At 44.1% G+C, this 19150-nt stretch overlaps 1 protein-coding gene across 1 annotated transcript in view; it reads left to right on the top strand.

Moving 5' to 3' along the window:
• Positions 1 to 19150, top strand: part of LOC118206476 (G-protein-signaling modulator 1-like) — a 42546-nt gene extending 23396 nt beyond the window's left edge. The window contains exons 10-14 of the mRNA XM_035379249.1: positions 3592 to 3662; positions 3743 to 3922; positions 12910 to 13078; positions 14853 to 15061; positions 16192 to 19150. Of these exons, the coding sequence (XP_035235140.1) occupies positions 3592 to 3662; positions 3743 to 3922; positions 12910 to 13078; positions 14853 to 15061; positions 16192 to 16392 (830 nt within the window). The 3' untranslated portion in view covers positions 16393 to 19150. The remainder of the gene's footprint in view (positions 1 to 3591; positions 3663 to 3742; positions 3923 to 12909; positions 13079 to 14852; positions 15062 to 16191) is intronic.

Genomic DNA, 19150 nt, shown 5'->3' on the forward strand with positions numbered 1-19150 from the left:
CATAGGTCTTAGTAGCTTCGCCCTCCTAACCACAGTGTCTGGCTTCAGTCTGTTTGTGGTTGAAGAACAAATCGGCTGCGTTCATCTAAGACCCCCTCCTCCACATAATCTGACTCAATAATAAAGTGGTCTCTGCAGACCCGTCGCCCCGTCCCACAAGTGAACTCTGCCGTTTCAGAGCAGCCAGCCAGCGGCGCAGTAGATACAGTCTCATCAGAGTCAGAGGAAAGATTTACATTACATTACAGGCATTTGGCAGACGCTCTTTTCCAGAGCGACGTACAACAAAGTGTATAACCATAATGAGGAACAAGTATGTCGAAAACCCTAGAGAGAAGTACCGTTCCAAGTGCAGGGAACAACCGCATAGTTCAACTTGGACCCTGAAGGTTATACTGATGAACACTAACACAAACAAGAACAGCAACAACACAGTCTATGCAAAAATACAAGCAGTAGTTAAGACAGGTGCATTAACTAAGTCACCTACGAAACAGCTACCTAGTTACAACCCTAAGCTTACAGTCAATTAAGAGATTACAGGGAGGTAGGGAGGGATGGGGAGAGGTGCAGCCTGTAGAGGTGAGTCTTCAGTCGTCGCTTGAAGTGGGTCAGTGTCTCAGTGTCTCCACGGGGAGGTCATTCCACCATCGTGGGGCCAGAACAGACAGGAGATGTGTTTGAGAAGCGCAGGTGCAAAGAGGGGGACGTGCCAGGCGTCCTGAGGTAGCAGAACGGAGGGGTCTGGCTGGCACGTAGGGTTTGAAGATCTTGTGGAGGTATGCTGGGGCTGATCCCTTGACTGCCTGGTATGCTAGGACCAATGTTTTAAATTTGATGCGAGCTATAACAGGCAGCCAGTGGAGGGTAGTGAGCAGGGGAGTGACGTGGGAGTGTCTGGGGAGGTTGAAGACCAGACGAGCTGCAGATTTAGTACCTTTCTAAACCCCATGAATCACATGATAAAATACAAACCCATAATAATATATTTTAATGATAGATTTAATGAGAGTTGTTGACATCAGCACACCCTTACAGTGTTAGGCCATCTTACAATAGTTTTGAAGATGGCCTAACACTGTGAGGCCATGTGACTCAAGATACCTTATGAGGTTAATCCATGAAAGTGGAGTGCAGGGCACACACCTCCCATACAGCTGTCAAGTGGCATGTTCCTCCAAGGTTGAGTGGCATTGCCCATCCCTCGCTCCTTCCCTCCCTCCCTCGTTCCCAGCTGCTGACAGACGGAGAGAACACACTTTCCTCAGTTATGCATGAGCAGGGCGAAAGGTAGGGGACTGTGGGCCATAGGAATGAGGTCTCTGTGACCTGTCGGTGTGCTGTAAGACTGGTGGAATTCCCTCTGTGGAAAAGGCTGGAAGACAGCTGGTGAGCTGGAGCGACGTAGCAACCCGCATATTGAACATTCAGCAGTGAGGATTTAAATATCATTTACACTTGTGTTTGTCTCATTTTTGACTTCTTTAATATGCCATCTGGACCAAGCCTCAGTGTTGACCTGATTGCTATTTTGGTTGCACTCATAGTTGTCTAGTAATTCCAATACATACTGGTGTTGTTAAACTTAATAGAATTGTGTTTTAAATGGATAAGATAGTTCTGGGTCTGTTACAGCCTGTAAGTTATGGGTGGTATTATACTTCCTTGTTTATACATGCTGTGTTTCACTTCTCATATTCCTCAAGTCATCCTGATTGGTGGCTGTCTGTATATGAATACATTTTTAGAGGTAAAATTACGTACTAAAACATGGGTTACATCCATATGTCATCTTTACACCAAGGGCTGCAAACTTTTATTGTAGTAATATATGATATGGATGTTATATTTGACATGCCTTATTTCAATACAGTTATATATCCTGGAGGCCCTATATTTATATGTGTTGTTGTGAAATTTCACAGTGATGTTTGGTTTGGTTCTTAAGAGAATCAGTGATTTTGAAAAGTCAAGGGCCTTGGGTCTCATGACTTGTGTTTTCTTGTGTGTGTTATCTGTGTGTGTGTGTGCGTGTGTGTGTGTGTGTGTGACTTTGAATGACTTTGAAGGGACCGATATTTTAAGTAAACTTCTTTGGTGCTTTCTCAACAACTGTGAGTAACAAAAGTTACTTGGATATATTAAAGTGAGAAAAAATACATAAATTTAGCTCAATTCTGGTACTCAGTGCCCCATGTCAAGCTGACTCAGCTCTGATGGGAGTGAGCCATTTACAGTAATGAGAGCGCAACTGTGGCTGGTTTGCCAGTCTATGAGAGCCGTTAGCTTAACCGCTACATTTCCTTACCGCTGCGTAATTTAATCGCTAAAGTGATAGTATTATTTTGATGGTTATCGATCAGGATTCCCTCTCGCTCTCAGTGGTGTCTCAGTGGGAGTGCTGCCTTTGGGGTTTGCACTTTAATTTGTCGGTCTGGTCTGGTGTTGCTCCTTACGCGGAACATTAGTCTGCTGAAGCGCTTAACATAAACTTACAATCCAAGTTAAAAGTTCTTGACATTTAGCGTTGGCGGCACGGCATGGGAACTGCAGCTAGCAGTATTGCACTGACCAACGCTCACAAACGAGAGCCGGCTCCTGACTCCGATTACTGAGGTCTGCAATATATCCCATACTTCAGCAAAATACCTGATCTTTAGATCAACGCAGATGGGACAGATGGGATATGTGAACCAAACTAACTTTCTCATTAATTTAAACCTGATCCGTCGTCAGTTCAATTGTGCAGAATTTGACGACTGACTTCAAAAATGGTTATTTCCCTGAACTACACGTCATTTCTTTTCAACAGGAACTATAATGGACAAGGCCCTCTGATCATGGGTGCTGAATTCTGGCTGCGACTACAAACTAGCGCTCTTGTTGCTGTCAGCCTTGTCTAATCTCTCAGAGTCACAGTGACATCTGTGGGTCGGTTGGTTATCTCGATAAGTGTCCAGCATGTGTCACTGAAGCAGCTTTCTCTTTGGATGCGAAGGCCCACAGGCAGTAGCGCGGCATTAGCCTTGAACGTTCGAGCACTCACTCATCTCGCTGTACCCAGCTAATCGCTCACTCTGCCCCAGGCACTCAGCTGTCGACGTGTAAGGTCACAGTGTGTGCCACCCTCGGCGTAGCTTCTGGCACGGGGCGTACGTCTGTTAAAACTCTGTCACAGGAGCCACTTCTTCACAGTTCTATTCATCCCATCAGCCTGTTAGCAACGGAATGGATTTACTGAGAAAATCAGAAATCAGTAATCCAGTGACAGAAATGTAAATGCACAATAATAATAATAATAATAATAATAATAATAATAATAATAATAATAAACTTTATTTTTATTATACTGCCGTTATAACTTTTCTATTTTGCAATATAGCATTTCACAGTAATTGTAGAAAGCATGTATCCTGAATGCATGAATTCCATGAAGAAAAGACTAAATAAAGCAAAGAAATTATAAATTTAATTAAAATTAAAATAGAATTTAATTTTCCAGTCGAACAATGCTATAGTTCATTGGTCACCAGTATGTTGTGGATGCTGACTTGATGTATTTCACCTCTTTTGTGCGTCTGTATTGTTCAGGTGCCAGACCAAAGTTCAGCTCCAGAGACAGCATGGACAGTGTGGACCTGTGGAAGTACTCATCTGAAAAGGTATTGGTTCCGACTACCTAAGCTTTCATTAATGTTTGCCGGTGGTGGTGTGATTGATAAAACCTTTCAATTCCCCTCAGGAGCAGAATGGCGATTGTAATCACCTGGATGACTCCTCCCGAGGTGGGCGGGGCAACGGCTCCAGGCCCGCCAATAAGACGGGGCAGCCTGAGGGCCGGCTGGGTGACGAGCGGATGTGGGGGCCCGGCCGGGACTCTCTGCTGGATGCTGATGACATCAGCGTGCAGGTGACCACGTCGGTAAGCACGCACATTCTGGTGCCTCCCTGAGGCTCTGTATGAAGCTTCCATCTGATTGGTTCCCTGAAATGAGTTTCCATCTTTCAGATTAACCCTTAGAGGGGACAGGGGTAAGCATTTATCCAAAATTCCCCTGAAAATGCCTAATGTTTAAAAATCTTGAAGTAGTTATAACAGCAGGCAGTTTGAATATTTCACAGAGAATGTTCTCTCACCCAAATTACTGAGTTGGGTATCAGTTTTCACCTGTGTTTGGTGTATGAATAGAACACAGTATGGGAAATCAAAACAAAAGCAGGGCAATGCAGGAGCCTATTTTAGCATTTTGTATTGATCCTTCATCCATCAAGCGAATCAGTTCCCAATATCGCGCAGTGCCCTTAACGCATGTGAACATTCAATCAATATGAATGCAAACCTATGCAGTAAAAATTAAAAAAAGCCCTTTTTAAGATGCCTTAGTTGTTCTTCATGTTCTTGCAATTGTTGAGAGTGTTGTCTAGGAGCTCCCCCTACTGCTGAAAATGTGTCAGTAATTCACAGACAAATTAACTGACATGCAAGTACAGTGAAAATGGTCAGTTATGGCTTTGTCTTAAATTGCTGAGAGGGATATCCAGACTTGGTGTAACCTAGAGGAATGGCAATATAATCTACCTCAGTGCCTACATTTGAAAGATAGTTTTATTGTGTCAGATTTCATGTCAAAATTCTAATTCAATTTAATAGCATTTTTGAGTATTTTTTTATGTTCAAGCACTAAACATTCGTCATTTTGTCAGTTTGTCAGTTTTGGACAGAGGAGGTGAATGCACTATGGTGTTGGACAGATGAGGTGTATGCACTGTGGGACAGAGGAGGTGTATGTACTGTTGGAACGGAGGAGGTGTATGTACTGTTGGACAGAGGAGGTGTATGCACTGTTGGACAGAGAAGGTGTATGTACTGCACACTGTTGGACAGAGGAGGTGTATGCACTGTTGGACAGAGAAGGTGTATGTACTGCACACTGTTGGACAGACGAGGTGTACACACTGTTGGACAGAGGAGGTGTATGCACTGTTGGACAGAGAAGGTGTATGTACTGCACACTGTTGGACAGACGAGGTGTACACACTGTTGGACAGAGGAGGTGTATGTACTGTTGGACAGAGGAGGTGTATGCATTTCACATTTCATTGTCATTACTAACTGGCATTGTCATTGCTAAGATGAAAAAACACAGGGCCAAGTTACATTAAATAATTTAGGGAACATTGGGTAGCATTGCTTTGGAATAAAGCTTGTTAAATTTGTATGAGCTAAGATAGCCAATATTGTTTGTGGTAACTTGCCCTTATTTTGATATCAATACTTTTAATGGCAGGCCTAGATTTAGCAAGTTTAAATTATTTGACTTGATTAAATTTTAATTAAAGACAGTGCTTTGTATGCGTGAATAACTTGAAATGTTTGTATGCTGGTAACGTTTTTTTGTTGTAATGTGATATACAGTTAATAGAGGAGTTTACCTCTTAAGTGTAGCCTATACTTTATAAAATATAACTAGATTTTATTGAATTTCTCCTTTAATTTTGTCTTTTGTCTAGCTGTATTGTCTAACTTGTACAGTTAGACAATACAGCTAGACAAAAGGAGACTGGTACAACATTAAACAGATAAAGGAAAGCTTTGGGGTTTACTTGTTAATTCATTACTTATATAAATGATATGCTTGTTAATCTGGCAAAATAAATGAAGTTTTTTTAATTTTTTTATTACATGGCCCTTTTACAACGGGCCTTTTTTGTGTGTGCATATGTGTGGCTGAAGTGGCACGGAAAGTTATCTCACTGGAAACATTACAACATTACATTCATTTGGCAGACGCTTTTATCCAAAGCGACGTACAAAAAAGTGCATTTCATGGTCGTAGACAACTGCTGAACACGGGTTCAGTAAGGTACAATACTTATTTTGTACAGCTATTTCTAGCCGAGAACAATGAACACTATTCTGGCCTAACTGTTCTGCAAAGCCAACTAGGCAGAAGAATAAGCTACAGTATTAGGACAAATACAAGTTACCAAGAAGTGCAGGGATGGGGCAACATGTAACAAGTGACAGGAAAAAGGTTTTTTTTTATTTTTTATTATTATTATAAAGGGTGAACTATACAGCGTGGTGGTGGTTAGTCTAGGTATAGTCTGAAGAGATGAGTCTTCAGGCCACGGCGGAAGATGGGTAGTGAGGGGGAGGTCCGGAGAGGGACGGGGAGTTCGTTCCACCACTGGGGAGCTAGGGTGGAGAAGCTCTGTGATCCCTTTGGGCGGGTGGGAGGGGTTACAAGGCGCCCTGCTGCCGCAGAGTGGAGTGGTCGAGCAGGCACATAGAATTGAGTCATGTCCTGCAAATATCTACACACACATTTGGTGATAGTGTAAATGTTGCGTAGCAGTGTGCTTTCTGCTGAAACTAGGTTTGATGAAAAACAGATCCAAGAATGCATTTAAAATGCAGAGTAAAGATGGTCTCAGAGGCTGATGGAGGGTCAGGATGTCCAGGCAGTGGTGGAGAGAGACAGTTATGGGGGACTCATACCATGGGTTACCTGCTGGGTTACCTGCTGGGACTCTCTATGTCCCCACCTGAACCTGAGGAGCAAGGTGCCATTCCGCCGGCCCAGCATGCTCTGGGGCTGGGAGACAGATTTCCTCCGCAGGATTCTTAGATCCTCCTGGCCCTGGGGATCAGTGTGTGAGGTATCTAGGATACCGAACCAACCCCCCCTCCCCCCATTGCTAACTCCACCCCCCACGTTCGGCCTCCTGTTGGTTGGGCCTGCTCCCTCAGCGGAAGGTGTGAACCCCGCTAACAGGGTCTGCCCTGCTCTGGCGGGAACCAGTGTGGGAGCTCCAATTATGCCCGCAGCCAATGGAGTGAGAGGAGAGCGGTCTCCTGGGAGAACTGAGACGCAGCAATGCAGGAATGTGTGTGTGTGGGTCTCTCTGTGTGTGCACCAGGGGCAAGGTTTGGAACTGGTGGTCTGGTTTCTATAGCGACCGTGATGTAAGCCGAGGGGAGAAACTTTGCCCCATCCTCTCTCTCTCTCTCTCTCTCTCTCTCTCTCTCTCTCTCTCACACACACACACACACACTCTCTCTGTCTCTATCTTGGGCTTTCATTCACTCTCTTCTTGTTCTGTCTCTCTCTCCTACTCTTGCTCTGTTTCTCTCTCTCTCTCTCTCTCTCTCTTCCTCTCCCTCCCTCCCTCTCCTTCCCTCTCCCTGTGTGTGAAACAATAACGACAGCCTTAGTATCAGGACGGTGCGAGAGTGAGAGAGGGGGAACAGAGGACGAGAAGCAGCGAGTTGTTTGATGAGAAGAGGAGGAGAGAGTGCGTGCACTTGGCTGGACCACAGTAAGAGACCTTCGCTTCACACACCACCCATACAGACAGCTCTTTTCTGAGGGGTGTGTCCGGAGAGGGGAGGGGGGGTGATTTGAGGTAGTGTTGACACGCTTGCAGCCTGTGCCCTTCACCAGGCCCCCTCCCCCTCCTCTCTCTCATACACTCACACACACTCTCTCTATCTCTAGAGGATCGGGGGGTGGGGGACCCTGATGAACAGACCCAGAGTCTTGTAATGAGACATTTTACCAGCGTGGGAACCCGGCTGGGGGTTGGCAGAAAGGTGTCCCACAAAGAGAGAGAGAGAGAGAGAGAGGGAGAGGGAGGGACAGAGAGTAGGGGCGAGAGGCGCTGGTGGAGTGCTGCTAGCTAGCCCTACTTGTTCGGCTCCCTTTGCGGGACACTCGTGATGATACTTCTGTGTTGATTTGTTTTGTTTTTTTAAATCTTAACTTATTTCATTTAGTTTTTAAGAAAGAAAAAGCCAGAGCTGCTTCACAGGCAAAAAAAATGTGAGAAAATGATTTGTTTTCTGCGTTGTTGTCAGTGTAGTTGTTGCTCATTTACTGTACTGAGAATTACTTTTTAAAAGTGTGTGTGTGTGTGTGTGTGTGTGTGTGTGTGTGTGTTTTGTCTGTGTAGTGGTGAGGTTATGGCGTGATTTCAGGCGTGGATTTATTGTGTCGATCCTAACCCAATTACACCTTCTGACCTAGTTTATTTTTAATTGTTGCTGTTGTTTAAACAACCTTTAGTGGCCTCTCTCTGACTGCCTGAGTTAGACCATTATGGGTATTTTATATTTGCAACGCTAATAACCTAAAGAGATAAGTAAAAATGAGGCTTTAATGCTGTTGGAATATTAGCCCTTCGGACATTTGGCAAAATCATTGCTTTTCCAACTAATTTTCTGCAACGGATACATTAGAGCAAGGCAATTAATTTTAGAAAATTGTTGAATGAATAAAGCTTGTTTTGTTTTACATTTCTCAGAATTTTTATTTCCATTTAAATTTCACACTGTGACTAATGAGATATTGAATAGCCTGTGCGTGTAAAAGGAAAAGACGTATGGCTGAAAAGGTTTTCATTAAATGACATATCTGATTTCCCCCAGGGGCACTCTGGGAAGGGTGTTAATTAGGATGTGATTCGGTTAAAAAAAGGCAGTTATCTGCTCTGTCCGTCAGTGCAGCTGGTAGGGGCGGGCACATTAGGGAGCTGATTGGACGTTACTAGCTCACCTTTGGTTCCTGGTGTCTTTTGTATGTGGTCCTGCATAGACCAGGACCGGGCTGGGCTGGTGCTTAAATAGGGTCAGGATTGGAACACGGTTATCCTGTGCTTGAGGGATTCTGCTGGAAAGCAGAGGGCAGCTCCTCTCTGAGGTGTCTGGAGGCAGTGTGTGTGTGTGTGTGTGTGTGTGTGCGTGCGTGCGTGCATGTGTGTCTAAAATCCTTCACTTTGACAAGAGTGCATGACCCTGCCTGTAATTTTGTCCTTCTGTGGAGTCAAATGTGCCCAGGGGTGCTTTTTGCTGCAGTTCTACAGCAGTTATGCGTTATTTTTAGCCATAAACTTTTAGGGTCAATGTAAGACAGAACAACAATCCCTGCAATTGGCTCAGATTTCTTTGCATCTTCTCCATTTCCAAAGAAGGGCGGAGTGCCGCATTTGCATGGTTAGCAGTCATGTTGATTGGCAGTCCAAAGCGCGTTTCCTGGTTGAATGCGTTTGCCTCGCGGGCGTGGCCATGTGAACTGAGCGGCAACGATTCGGGTTTTATCATGTTCCTTTGCTTGCATGCACTTCACTGTGGATGCTGTGCCTCCAGTGAAACTTTCAATTCTAATAGAAGTAAGTCAGGTGGTTTGGTGTGAGAAAAATCTCAGGTCTCTGGCCAACCCCAAAGACCTTGCCCCTCAGAAATTTTTTGTAGAGACCTACGACTTCTCTTGTGTGGTACCATAAGACCATTTCTATGTAGAGATTTGTGCTGACAATTGACACTACAATCAACTCTTTCAGGATCTATTGGACATAATGCATTAGGGACATATTGGGCATAAAGCATTAGGGAGATATCGGACATAACGAATTAGGGACATAATGGGCATAAAGCATTAGGGACATATCGGACATAATGTATTAGGGACATATCGGATGTTATGCATTAGGGGCATATTGGATGTAATGCATTTGCGACATATCAGACATAAGGCATTAGGGATACATCGAATGTAATGCCTTAGGGGCATATCGGATGTAATACATTAGGGACATATCAGATGTAATGCATTAGGGACATATCAGATGTAATGCATTAGGGACATATCAGACATAACTCATTGGGGACATATTAGATGTAATGCATTAGGGGCATATCGGATGTAATACTTTAGGGACATATACTTAACGCATTAGGGACGTATCGGATGTTATGCAATAGGGACATGCCAATCTCAGTTTGTGTACCGGTGCCCAGTCTTGTAATGCAGCCGGGTCAGTAATAAAAAAAGATGATAAATAGTAACCACACGCGGCCCCCGCCGTCCAAGCGCCATGTCAACATCCAGATTGTAGCCTTCAGCTGCCCGGCCTCGTCACGCGGCTGGCCATCACAGACGACATGCTGGATGACCTCTGGGCCTGTCAGCAAGATCAGATCCGTTGCTGGCGTGGTAGTCCGTCCAAAAGTCATGTGACCTCGGGGGGGAGGGGGGGGGGGGGATTTTAGTCACGTTCAAGCTTGCAAGATGAAAAGACCTGTGAGAACCGTGCATATGTATTGGAGATGATGCTCGCACAGACGTGTGATTTCACAAGGTCACAAGCTCGGAGCGGGCGAGATAATGCCAGGGCTGCAAAATGCAAAAGCAGCGGGGGGTGGGGTGTGGGGGGGGGGGGGGGGGGTTTTTCAGGGCTGAAATCAAAGGTGTGGTATATCCGCATGATTTCAGTGCCCAAGCTCTTCCTTTGGCCCCCCCACCCCTTCGTTTAATTTTTGTGGATTTAGCAACCAGAGAGACCTCCACAGCATCTCACATGCGAGCCTAGCTTTCATGAGGCTGGGATTGACTGTTTGGCCTGCCTGTTAATGAGCAGATACTGCTTCTGTAATTGGCTGGAGGGTGACGTGCACTTCATGAAAAGGTGACTTCTGCCTCGCATGAACGATGAGCCAGCGTGAAACAGAAGTCACCCCGTCTCACCTGTGCTTCAGCAATGTCACACATCCCCCACCCACACCAACCCCTCACCAACCTTTTTCACCCCTCCACTGTCTCTCCCAACTCCATGATCTATTACCCCCATTATCAGCTATTCTTATCTCTCCCTACCTCTGCTTACCACTCCCCTGTATACCCATGCTCCTTTGTTTCTTTCTCTCACCCTCCTCTCATATGAATATTGTTAGCATTTCTGTTGAAGAACAGAGTTAGCAGATTACATTAATTCAAGCACATTTGATTGCAATATACACCAATCAGCCACAACATTAAAACCACCTACCTAATATTGTGTAGGTCCCTCTCGTGTTGCCAAAACAGCTCTGACCCGTCGAGGCATGGACTCCACCTCTGAAGATGTCCTCTGGTATATTTGGATTTCTGTATATATTTGTATTTACTGTATATTTGTATCTGATATTTTGTATCTAATGTAAATTTGTATCTGATTGTATTACTTTGTTGTCTTTGATGCTGCAACAGTGCAAATTCCCCCCGGGGATCAATGAAGTACACTACTAGTACTACTACTACTACTACTACTTATTGGTTTTTATTACATAATAAATTTGAAATGGATTACATTATTGGGAGTTATTACACTATTGGTAGTTTATTACATTATTCATTGCTACAGGGCTATAAAAAGCTAAGATGTTGTCAGAGGGTGAATTATTTCCACATGATTTAAAAAACTCTCGATGGGTCAGAGCTGTTTTGGCGGCACGAGGGGGACCTACACAGTATTAGGCAGGTGGTTTTAATGTTGTGGCTGATCGGTGTATTTTGCCTCACATGTTGTTATGGATAGGAACATATATGAAACAGATGTAACGTATCAGACCCCAGCTCCACAGCACACAGCAGTGAGAGAGCACAAAGAGAGACCAAGCTTTCTCCAGAGAGGTCTGGATGAGTTGTTGCTGCTGGGTTAGTTTATTTTGAGACTGACACAGGGGCAATTTGTCGGCGGGAAATGTTATCGCAAATGTGCAGAGTGGGCGCTTGCAGTGATTTATTGATGTTAGCAAGTTTAAATGCCCAATTTAATACTACCCCTGGCTGCTTGGTGCTGCCGGTTTCCCTACGCACGAAGAAACACCTGTGTTACGCTGGTCCGACTGGCAGTCTGCGCGGTAGTTTTACCGTATGCCGAAAGGCCAGGCCACCAGACGTGAGCATATCATTATCTGTGTGACGATGACCAGGATTATAAGATTTAAGATTATATCCTGAACACACTTGCAATCAGTTACACTGCGGGATATGTAAGTGACCATTGCGTAGCATTTGAGAGTCATTGATCTCTTGAGAAGCTTATGTATCCCCTGAGTTTGAAACTGATCGGGACAGCACCTGCACGGTCCATCCACACATGTGAGTTACGGAGTATTTCTGGCCGTGTGATGGTAATGGAAATTATGCTCAAGTCTCACTTGAAATGTCTATGAACTGCATCATCTTGGACGTCTTTGCCAATGAGAGGCTAGTGCATGGAGCAAACTCTCAAACAAAAAAGATTTTCATGTTTTCTAGATAATAATGGACAAAGTGAATATTCATGTGTTCCCTCACACTCACAGATATCTGGCAACACACCAAGACACGGTGGCGGTTTTGGGTTTACGTTGTGTCCACCCAGTTCTGTTGGTATGTGCGATTGGAGCTTGGTGTAGCGATTCATCTGTGGCCTAGATGCTACGTTGTGGAAGTTAAACTTGCCCAGGGCCTCAAAGCTCGAAGCAGCGCAATGTCACACAATGACAAAGACTCCAGGCTCTCTTTCACTGTCTGCGCTGGCCCACATTCCCACTCAGGCTAGCTGACCCAGTTTAGAACGTGTTTGTTCAAGGTGAGTTTTATAGGACAATGTCCTTTATCATGCTGCCTATATGCAGCTAGCATATACACTTTTATGATTCACACACTCCGCTCAAATGCACGCAACGCACCTGCACTTCTTAAGCAAACACACACACTGGTATGTACAGATTGTTCTCAGGCATGCCTACATGCATGTACACACATATACATGCAGACATACATGCGCAAATGCATGCACATAATGCTCTGTTTCACACTAGCTCTCTCTCACTCACAACACACACACAAACACACACACACACACTTTTTTCTCTGAATACTGCTCTTAATGCATGGTTGCAAACATTTATTAAAAATAACAAATAAACTCCTGTCAGGCTGTCATGGACTTAAGTTTATTAACTTAGTCTAAAAAGACATCAGTTACCTCTGAATAACTAAGCAGATTTCTGTACTGAAAATGTAATGGATTATATGCAGGATGTGGGATGTGTGAGGCGATAGAGAGCATGGGGTTCACACGGGTGTACCTCTCTTTCAGAAGCTGGCCAGGGACCCCTCTGATGAGGACTGCTTCTTCGACCTCCTCAGCAAATTCCAGAGCAGCCGCATGGATGACCAGCGCTGCCATCTTGATGAGCCGCAGGATGAGGGCAGTGCCGTGGGTGGGGCCACCTCCAGCCCTGAGTCACCACTGGGTGACCTCATTGGTCAGCCTGCCTGTCACAGCCCTCCACTCTATCAAAGCCTGTACTCTCTCACAGTTTGTCACTCTATCTCTGCCTGTATCTCTGTCACAGCCTGTCACTCTATCGCTGCCTGTCACTATTACAGTGTGTCACTCTATCTCTGACTGTCTCCCTGTCACAGCCTATCACTCTGTCTCTGCCTGTATCTCTATCACAGCCTGTCACTCTATCAATGTGTCTCTCTATAACAGACTGTCACTTTATCACAGCCTGTCTCTCTATCACAGTGTGTCTCCCTATCACAGTGTGTGTCTCTCTATCACAGCTTGTCACATCTATCACAGCCTGTCACTCTATCTCTGCCTGTCTCCCTGTCACAGCCTATCACTCTGTCTCTGCCTGTATCTCTATCACAGCCTGTCACTCTATCAATGTGTCTCTCTATCACAGCCTGTCACTCTATCACAGTGTGTCTCTCTATCACAACCTGTCTCTCTATCACAGTGTGTCTCCCTATCACGGTGTGTGTCTCTCTATCACAGCTTGTCACATCTATCACAGCCTGTCACTCTATCTCTGCCTGTCTCCCTGTCACAGCCTATCACTCTGTCTCTGCCTGTATCTCTATCACAGCCTGTCACTCTATCAATGTGTCTCTCTGTCACAGCCTGTCACTCTATCTCTGCCTGTCTCCCTGTCACAGCCTGCCACACAGTTTTTTTTTTTTTTTAATTCAAAAAATGCTTTATTGGCATTACAAGATACATACTTATCTTTCCAAAGCATACACTCACTGGTTGTCCCTCTATTTATGGAAAGCTGTATGTAATTTTCCACTAGTCCAATACATTTTCTTTTGGTGGTCATTCAAAGTTCTCCCTTATGTTCTGGTAATTTTCGAGTGTAGCTCTGTCTCCACCACTCTTTGACTGCATTGTGGGCACAGTCTGTCCTCTCTGGGCAGTCAGGTCTGCCTGTATCTGCCTTTTTGTGATGACCAGTCTGTACATTGTCAAGTTTTTTCTCTGTTTGCTATCTGTCACCATGGTCAGGTAAGCAGACACAGACACTGTTTAGGGCCAAATAGCTATCAAATTTGTTTAGGGTTTTAGTCATTTTTTTCCAATAGGTAAAATGCTTTTCCCTTTTGTTTCATTATAACTGTGTTGGGTGAAATTATCTGAGCTAGAAGGATGTCACTGTCCTGGGACTGGCTTTTATTAGTTGTGTTAGTATTCAATGAATCCCAGGACCAGCTGACTGAGCCCTCCTGGCATTTCAGGGCTTTATAAAGATAGCAGTGGGGGGTCACTCATTTTAAAATATTTCCAAATTTGATGGCACTTTTCTGAATAGTACTTAGTAGTGGATATTGGCCTAATTCTGCCTGGCATGCATCATCTGTTGTTTGTCTACTTTTACAAAACTTTGTTTACAGGGTCTCAATTGTTTGTCTCATTTTGTTAGTGTTGTGTAATGTGTGATGGGTTCAATTACCGATGTGAAACTTTTGAGCCAAATGCAAATTGGATTTTTTTTATTTAAATTGACCTTTTAATGGAATATAAAGACATGTTACTTCCTCTTTCAATTTATTCACAACCAAGTTAAAACTTAAAACGTCAGTTTTTTTTTTTTTGGTGCATGTTTGTGTATGTACCCGTGTGAGCACTGTTCTCTGTGTCTTTATTGATTGTTCAGGTGTGTTCATGTTCTACTGTGTGTTTATTGCATCTTTTAGCATTTATGACTGCTTTTCAGCATATTTAACCAGGGCTTTCGGTATGTCTGGCAGACTCCTGCTCCCTGATCTCCTCACCACAAACGGAGGAGCTGTTTGACCTCATCGCCAGCTCACAAAGCCGCCGGCTGGACGACCAGCGGGCCAACGTCGGCAACCTGCCGGGCCTCAGGATCACCCAGAACAACCTCGGGCACCTGCGCGGAGACGCGGACCCCCAGGAGCCCGGCGACGACTTCTTCAACATGCTCATCAAGTGCCAGGTACGGGCGGTCTGGAGGCGCGCCCGCGTCCGCACGCACCCTCCCTTCGCACGCGCTCCGCTCCTCTTCGCTGACGCTTTGCGTACTTCCATCCCTCCAGTGCCACCCCCCGAATCCCGCTTGCTCTCGCTTTCTCTCAGATTCAAATTCCAGTTCAAAGGAATTTTAGTCATTCAAATAGAAAAAAAAAAACGTGATCATGTTTACAGGCATGCCAATATCATGATGTTAACATATTCCAGTGTTCTGACTGTGACATGAGTCATGTAAACACCTTATTCCATTAACCATACTGATTGGGCAAGTATTCCTCATTATGAGTAACTGGAATAAGATGTGGGAAATTGCTCTTATATATTGAATATTGAGTCATGCTAGAATCTACTTTGGAATATATTTCCCACCCAGAAATATACCTACATCTGTGTATTGCTTTGTTCACTGAATCCTGAATCCCTAATTCACTCTCTTCTTTACTGTCATGGCAAGCCCAAATATCTCGTATTTTTTGGGCAACTGTAAGACCCACTTTAGACTCACTTGTGAGTTATGATATTCATTCATTTAGTGAAATTTCAGGACAAAAGAAAGCATTATAACAGAGATGGTCTTTCAAATGCTTTCTGAAAATTTGAAAAATAAATACACCAGGTAATGCAAAAGTGGGAGTCACTGCCAGAAAATATTGTTCTTGCGGAATTTCAAATGTGTACTTCGAAAGGTTTACTTAGGATGGTATGATGACCATGTATACAGAAATATCTTTATCTTTAGCACTGTTCAACAGAGTATTACCACAACCAGTGCAAAGACCATTTTGTGTGCATGTTAAGGCAGCAATGTAAAGTGTAACTGGCTGTGACAGAGAATGCTAAATGTCATTTTATACAGTGCTTCTCTTATTATCCTATTAGAATGCAGCTATATAATTTCCTATATAAGACACTGCATAAACGCGTATACTAGATTGCTATTATGCAATAAAATGTAACTACTCCTCTGTCCTCTTTCTGCTTCATTTTCTCTCTCCCTCCTTCCCCCCACTCTACTCCCTCCTCCCTCTCTTTGCTGTTCTGTCTCCCTTCTCTCTCTCTCTCTCTCCCTCCCTCCCTCCCCCCCTCCCCCTCCAGTCCTCTAGGATAGACGATCAGCGCTGCTCCCCTCCCGATTTGGGTCCGCGGGCCCCCACGGTTCCAGACGAGGACTTTTTCAGCCTGATCCAGAGAGTGCAGGCCAAGCGTATGGACGAGCAGCGAGTCCACCTGCCCTCGGACCAGCAGGACGAGCCCGACTCTGACCCGCCGTCGCCCCCTTCTGGAGACTCCAGCTAGAGCGATTCCCAGCATTGACTGCCCTCCTCCCCTCGCCCAATGAATCTAATCCTTTTATTTCTAATATCTGTTTGTATACAAGGGGGGAGGGGAACCCATACATGTTCTGGAAATTTTGAGGGGGGGGGGGGGGGGGGGGGATGGTCACTCTAGATCAGGTTTCAGTTTCTTGGGATTGGAGGAGAACCTCCACCTGCCTCAGTCCACAGTCCCATCCCTCATATCCCACCCACCAGAATGACCCATTCTGGACACTGACTCTTTCTGAAACCTGTTGCAGCTGTAGAATCAAGGAAGTAAAATAAATATGATGGGGTTGTAGGATGATGTTGGACAGTGTTGACAGCACAGATGTGAAGGAGATCAGATCAGTGCCTCAGAGCTGGCATATCCTGGCTTTCTGGTGTATAGCAAAGTGCATGAATAAAGTTGGTGTTTGTGGGGAAACAGTATTACCGTAGGCAGTGAAGAGCATGTATATCAGTGTTACTTTAAGCATTAGCTCTTCTCTCATGTTTTTGTTTTGTCTTTGGATTTGCACTTTTAAAACCGGGGCAAAATTGAATCTATGAGGTTGCAATGCATTATGGGAACAAAGAAAAGGAAAGCTGATTCACTGTTGAAAAAATGGTACCTGCTCATTATTTTCTCCTTGTTCTGAGTGGAATTTTTGGGGCATGGCTTTATTGTCAAATTATTTTCACCGCCTTGTAATCCATTTTGTTTTGGAGGCATAGAAATCCTTGAGACGGGGATGCTTCAGAAGAAGGCACAGTGCGAATAGTAAAGTTATTTAAGTAGTCATGCATATACGTAGGAAAACATTACTGTGAAAACATTTTAAAGGTACACAGGTTTCTAAGCTATGGTAGGGATGCCCCTCCCCCCCTTTAAGATATAGATTGAACCCTTTGCGATTACTCCATTTTTGGGGTTACAAAACACCTCTGAGTGTAGCCATGGCTGCACGGTTTGCAGGCTTTCTTGTGTAGCAGTTTTTTTTGCACCTTATATTTCTGGCAGAATGTCCATACAGCCTCTCTCCTGCTGTAGTGCTTGGAAGGAGGCTGTGTAACACTGATCCATGTCACATGCAGTCAAAGTATACTCAGTGCAACTGAAGCAGCAGTACAATGAGGCTGATTTCTCTATGGGAAAATATGGACATAGGGTTCTCTAGGCTAACCAGGTGGTTAGCTCTGCATTCTAAGATTAGAAAGGCTCTGTGCTCAGACAGACATAACATGTTTTACACTCAGAAAGGGAAGTTTGTATTCTTTAAGACACTGGGAGCAAGACCGATATTCTGGAATTCAGAACCAGATCAGTTTCTAAAGAAGTTATTTTAGTCATTTCCTCCTGAGACCCAGCAGAAATTATTAAAAAGTTTGGCATAATACAAGTGTCTTAAAGGACAGTTGCAGTGAAAATATTTTCAAAAATATTTTTTATTTTGTTTTCATTGAATATCCCTAGTGTAGGTTTCAGCATAGTGGCACATATGGTTCTCAAGATTAAGACTAGAGACTCGTCCCGTACAGGTGAAAAAATGAATTTCCGCCTCCTAGGAGAAAATTTGGGTAAGAATCCCTGTAAACAAGTGTTGCGTCTCTCTACAAATAGGCTACAAGACATGAATCATTTAAAGCTGCAATTGATCTCCAGTGTTACAATGTTTTACTCATTTGACTGAGTCCACTTACAAACATAGTGCCAAATAATGCAGAAAAAAATGAATAAAGGTCAATGAAGAAATTAAGATTGAGGAATTAATGTTGGATACTTTGCCTCTATTGCTGAAGATGAAACATTCCAATTTTATGCATCTTACAAAATTTTTGAGATTTCCAAAGGCAGTTCTGTTTTAAATGAATGTTCTAGCCTTCAAGGTGCCTCTTCATGAATTTTCTTGCCCTGGAAACTTCCATTGCCAACTGGAACCTTCTAGAAAAATGGAGTAGAGAGGATGGAACTAATGCAAGAGCTGACCATCTGGTTTGTTTTAGAGTCTGCAGTCCAAGCATCTCAGCACCATCTGAGCAATCAGCATCTATGTGCTCTTGACCTGTGGCCATACAAGTATGTGTGGTAATTGCTTGAATCCGAAAAAGCACAGCACTGGCCACAGATCCCACATCTAAGGTGTTGTCAGTTGGATCTCTGATATCGTTGATATCTCTGTCATGCTGATACAGCAAAAAAAAGAGCAAATGAAAGAATCCCCTCTCAGGTCACATATGAGAAGCTTGTAAGCCAGACCGAGTAAACTTGTTTTTGGTGAACTTTCCGGAAAGCTTGCATGCCTGTGATGTGTTCCCTGGGTCCTGTGTCCTTATCCTGGCGTGAGGGCACACTGCAGCAAATATTCCATAGCTGGGGAAGAACAGGGACTTCTTAGCTGCCTACAGGTTTTTGATCCAAAGGGAAAAGTTGGGGAGAACTTTGGGGTGGAAAAAAAGTCAAGACTTCAACCCTTTCTAATCATTCACAGCCCAACTAGCCAAGATGTTCAGTTCTCCTTTTATCTCAGAATGGAGCTACTATCTTTCTGACTTGCTTTCTGTTCATGCATAGAGAAAGCAGGCAAAACCTCCATTTGAAATCTGATCTCAGTAGCTCATCATTGATCTGGGATCAGTTGGTACACCTTCAGCTGTTACTGCCACATGTACAGTACATAACGCTTTGTATTTATATTCAGTTTGTTGGGACAGGAGGACCAGTCCTCTTAATTTTAATAAAACTTTGACTCAAAACA

Source organism: Anguilla anguilla, chromosome 10 (assembly GCF_013347855.1).
Source record: "Anguilla anguilla isolate fAngAng1 chromosome 10, fAngAng1.pri, whole genome shotgun sequence".
NCBI classification, from domain to species: Eukaryota; Metazoa; Chordata; class Actinopteri; order Anguilliformes; family Anguillidae; genus Anguilla; species Anguilla anguilla.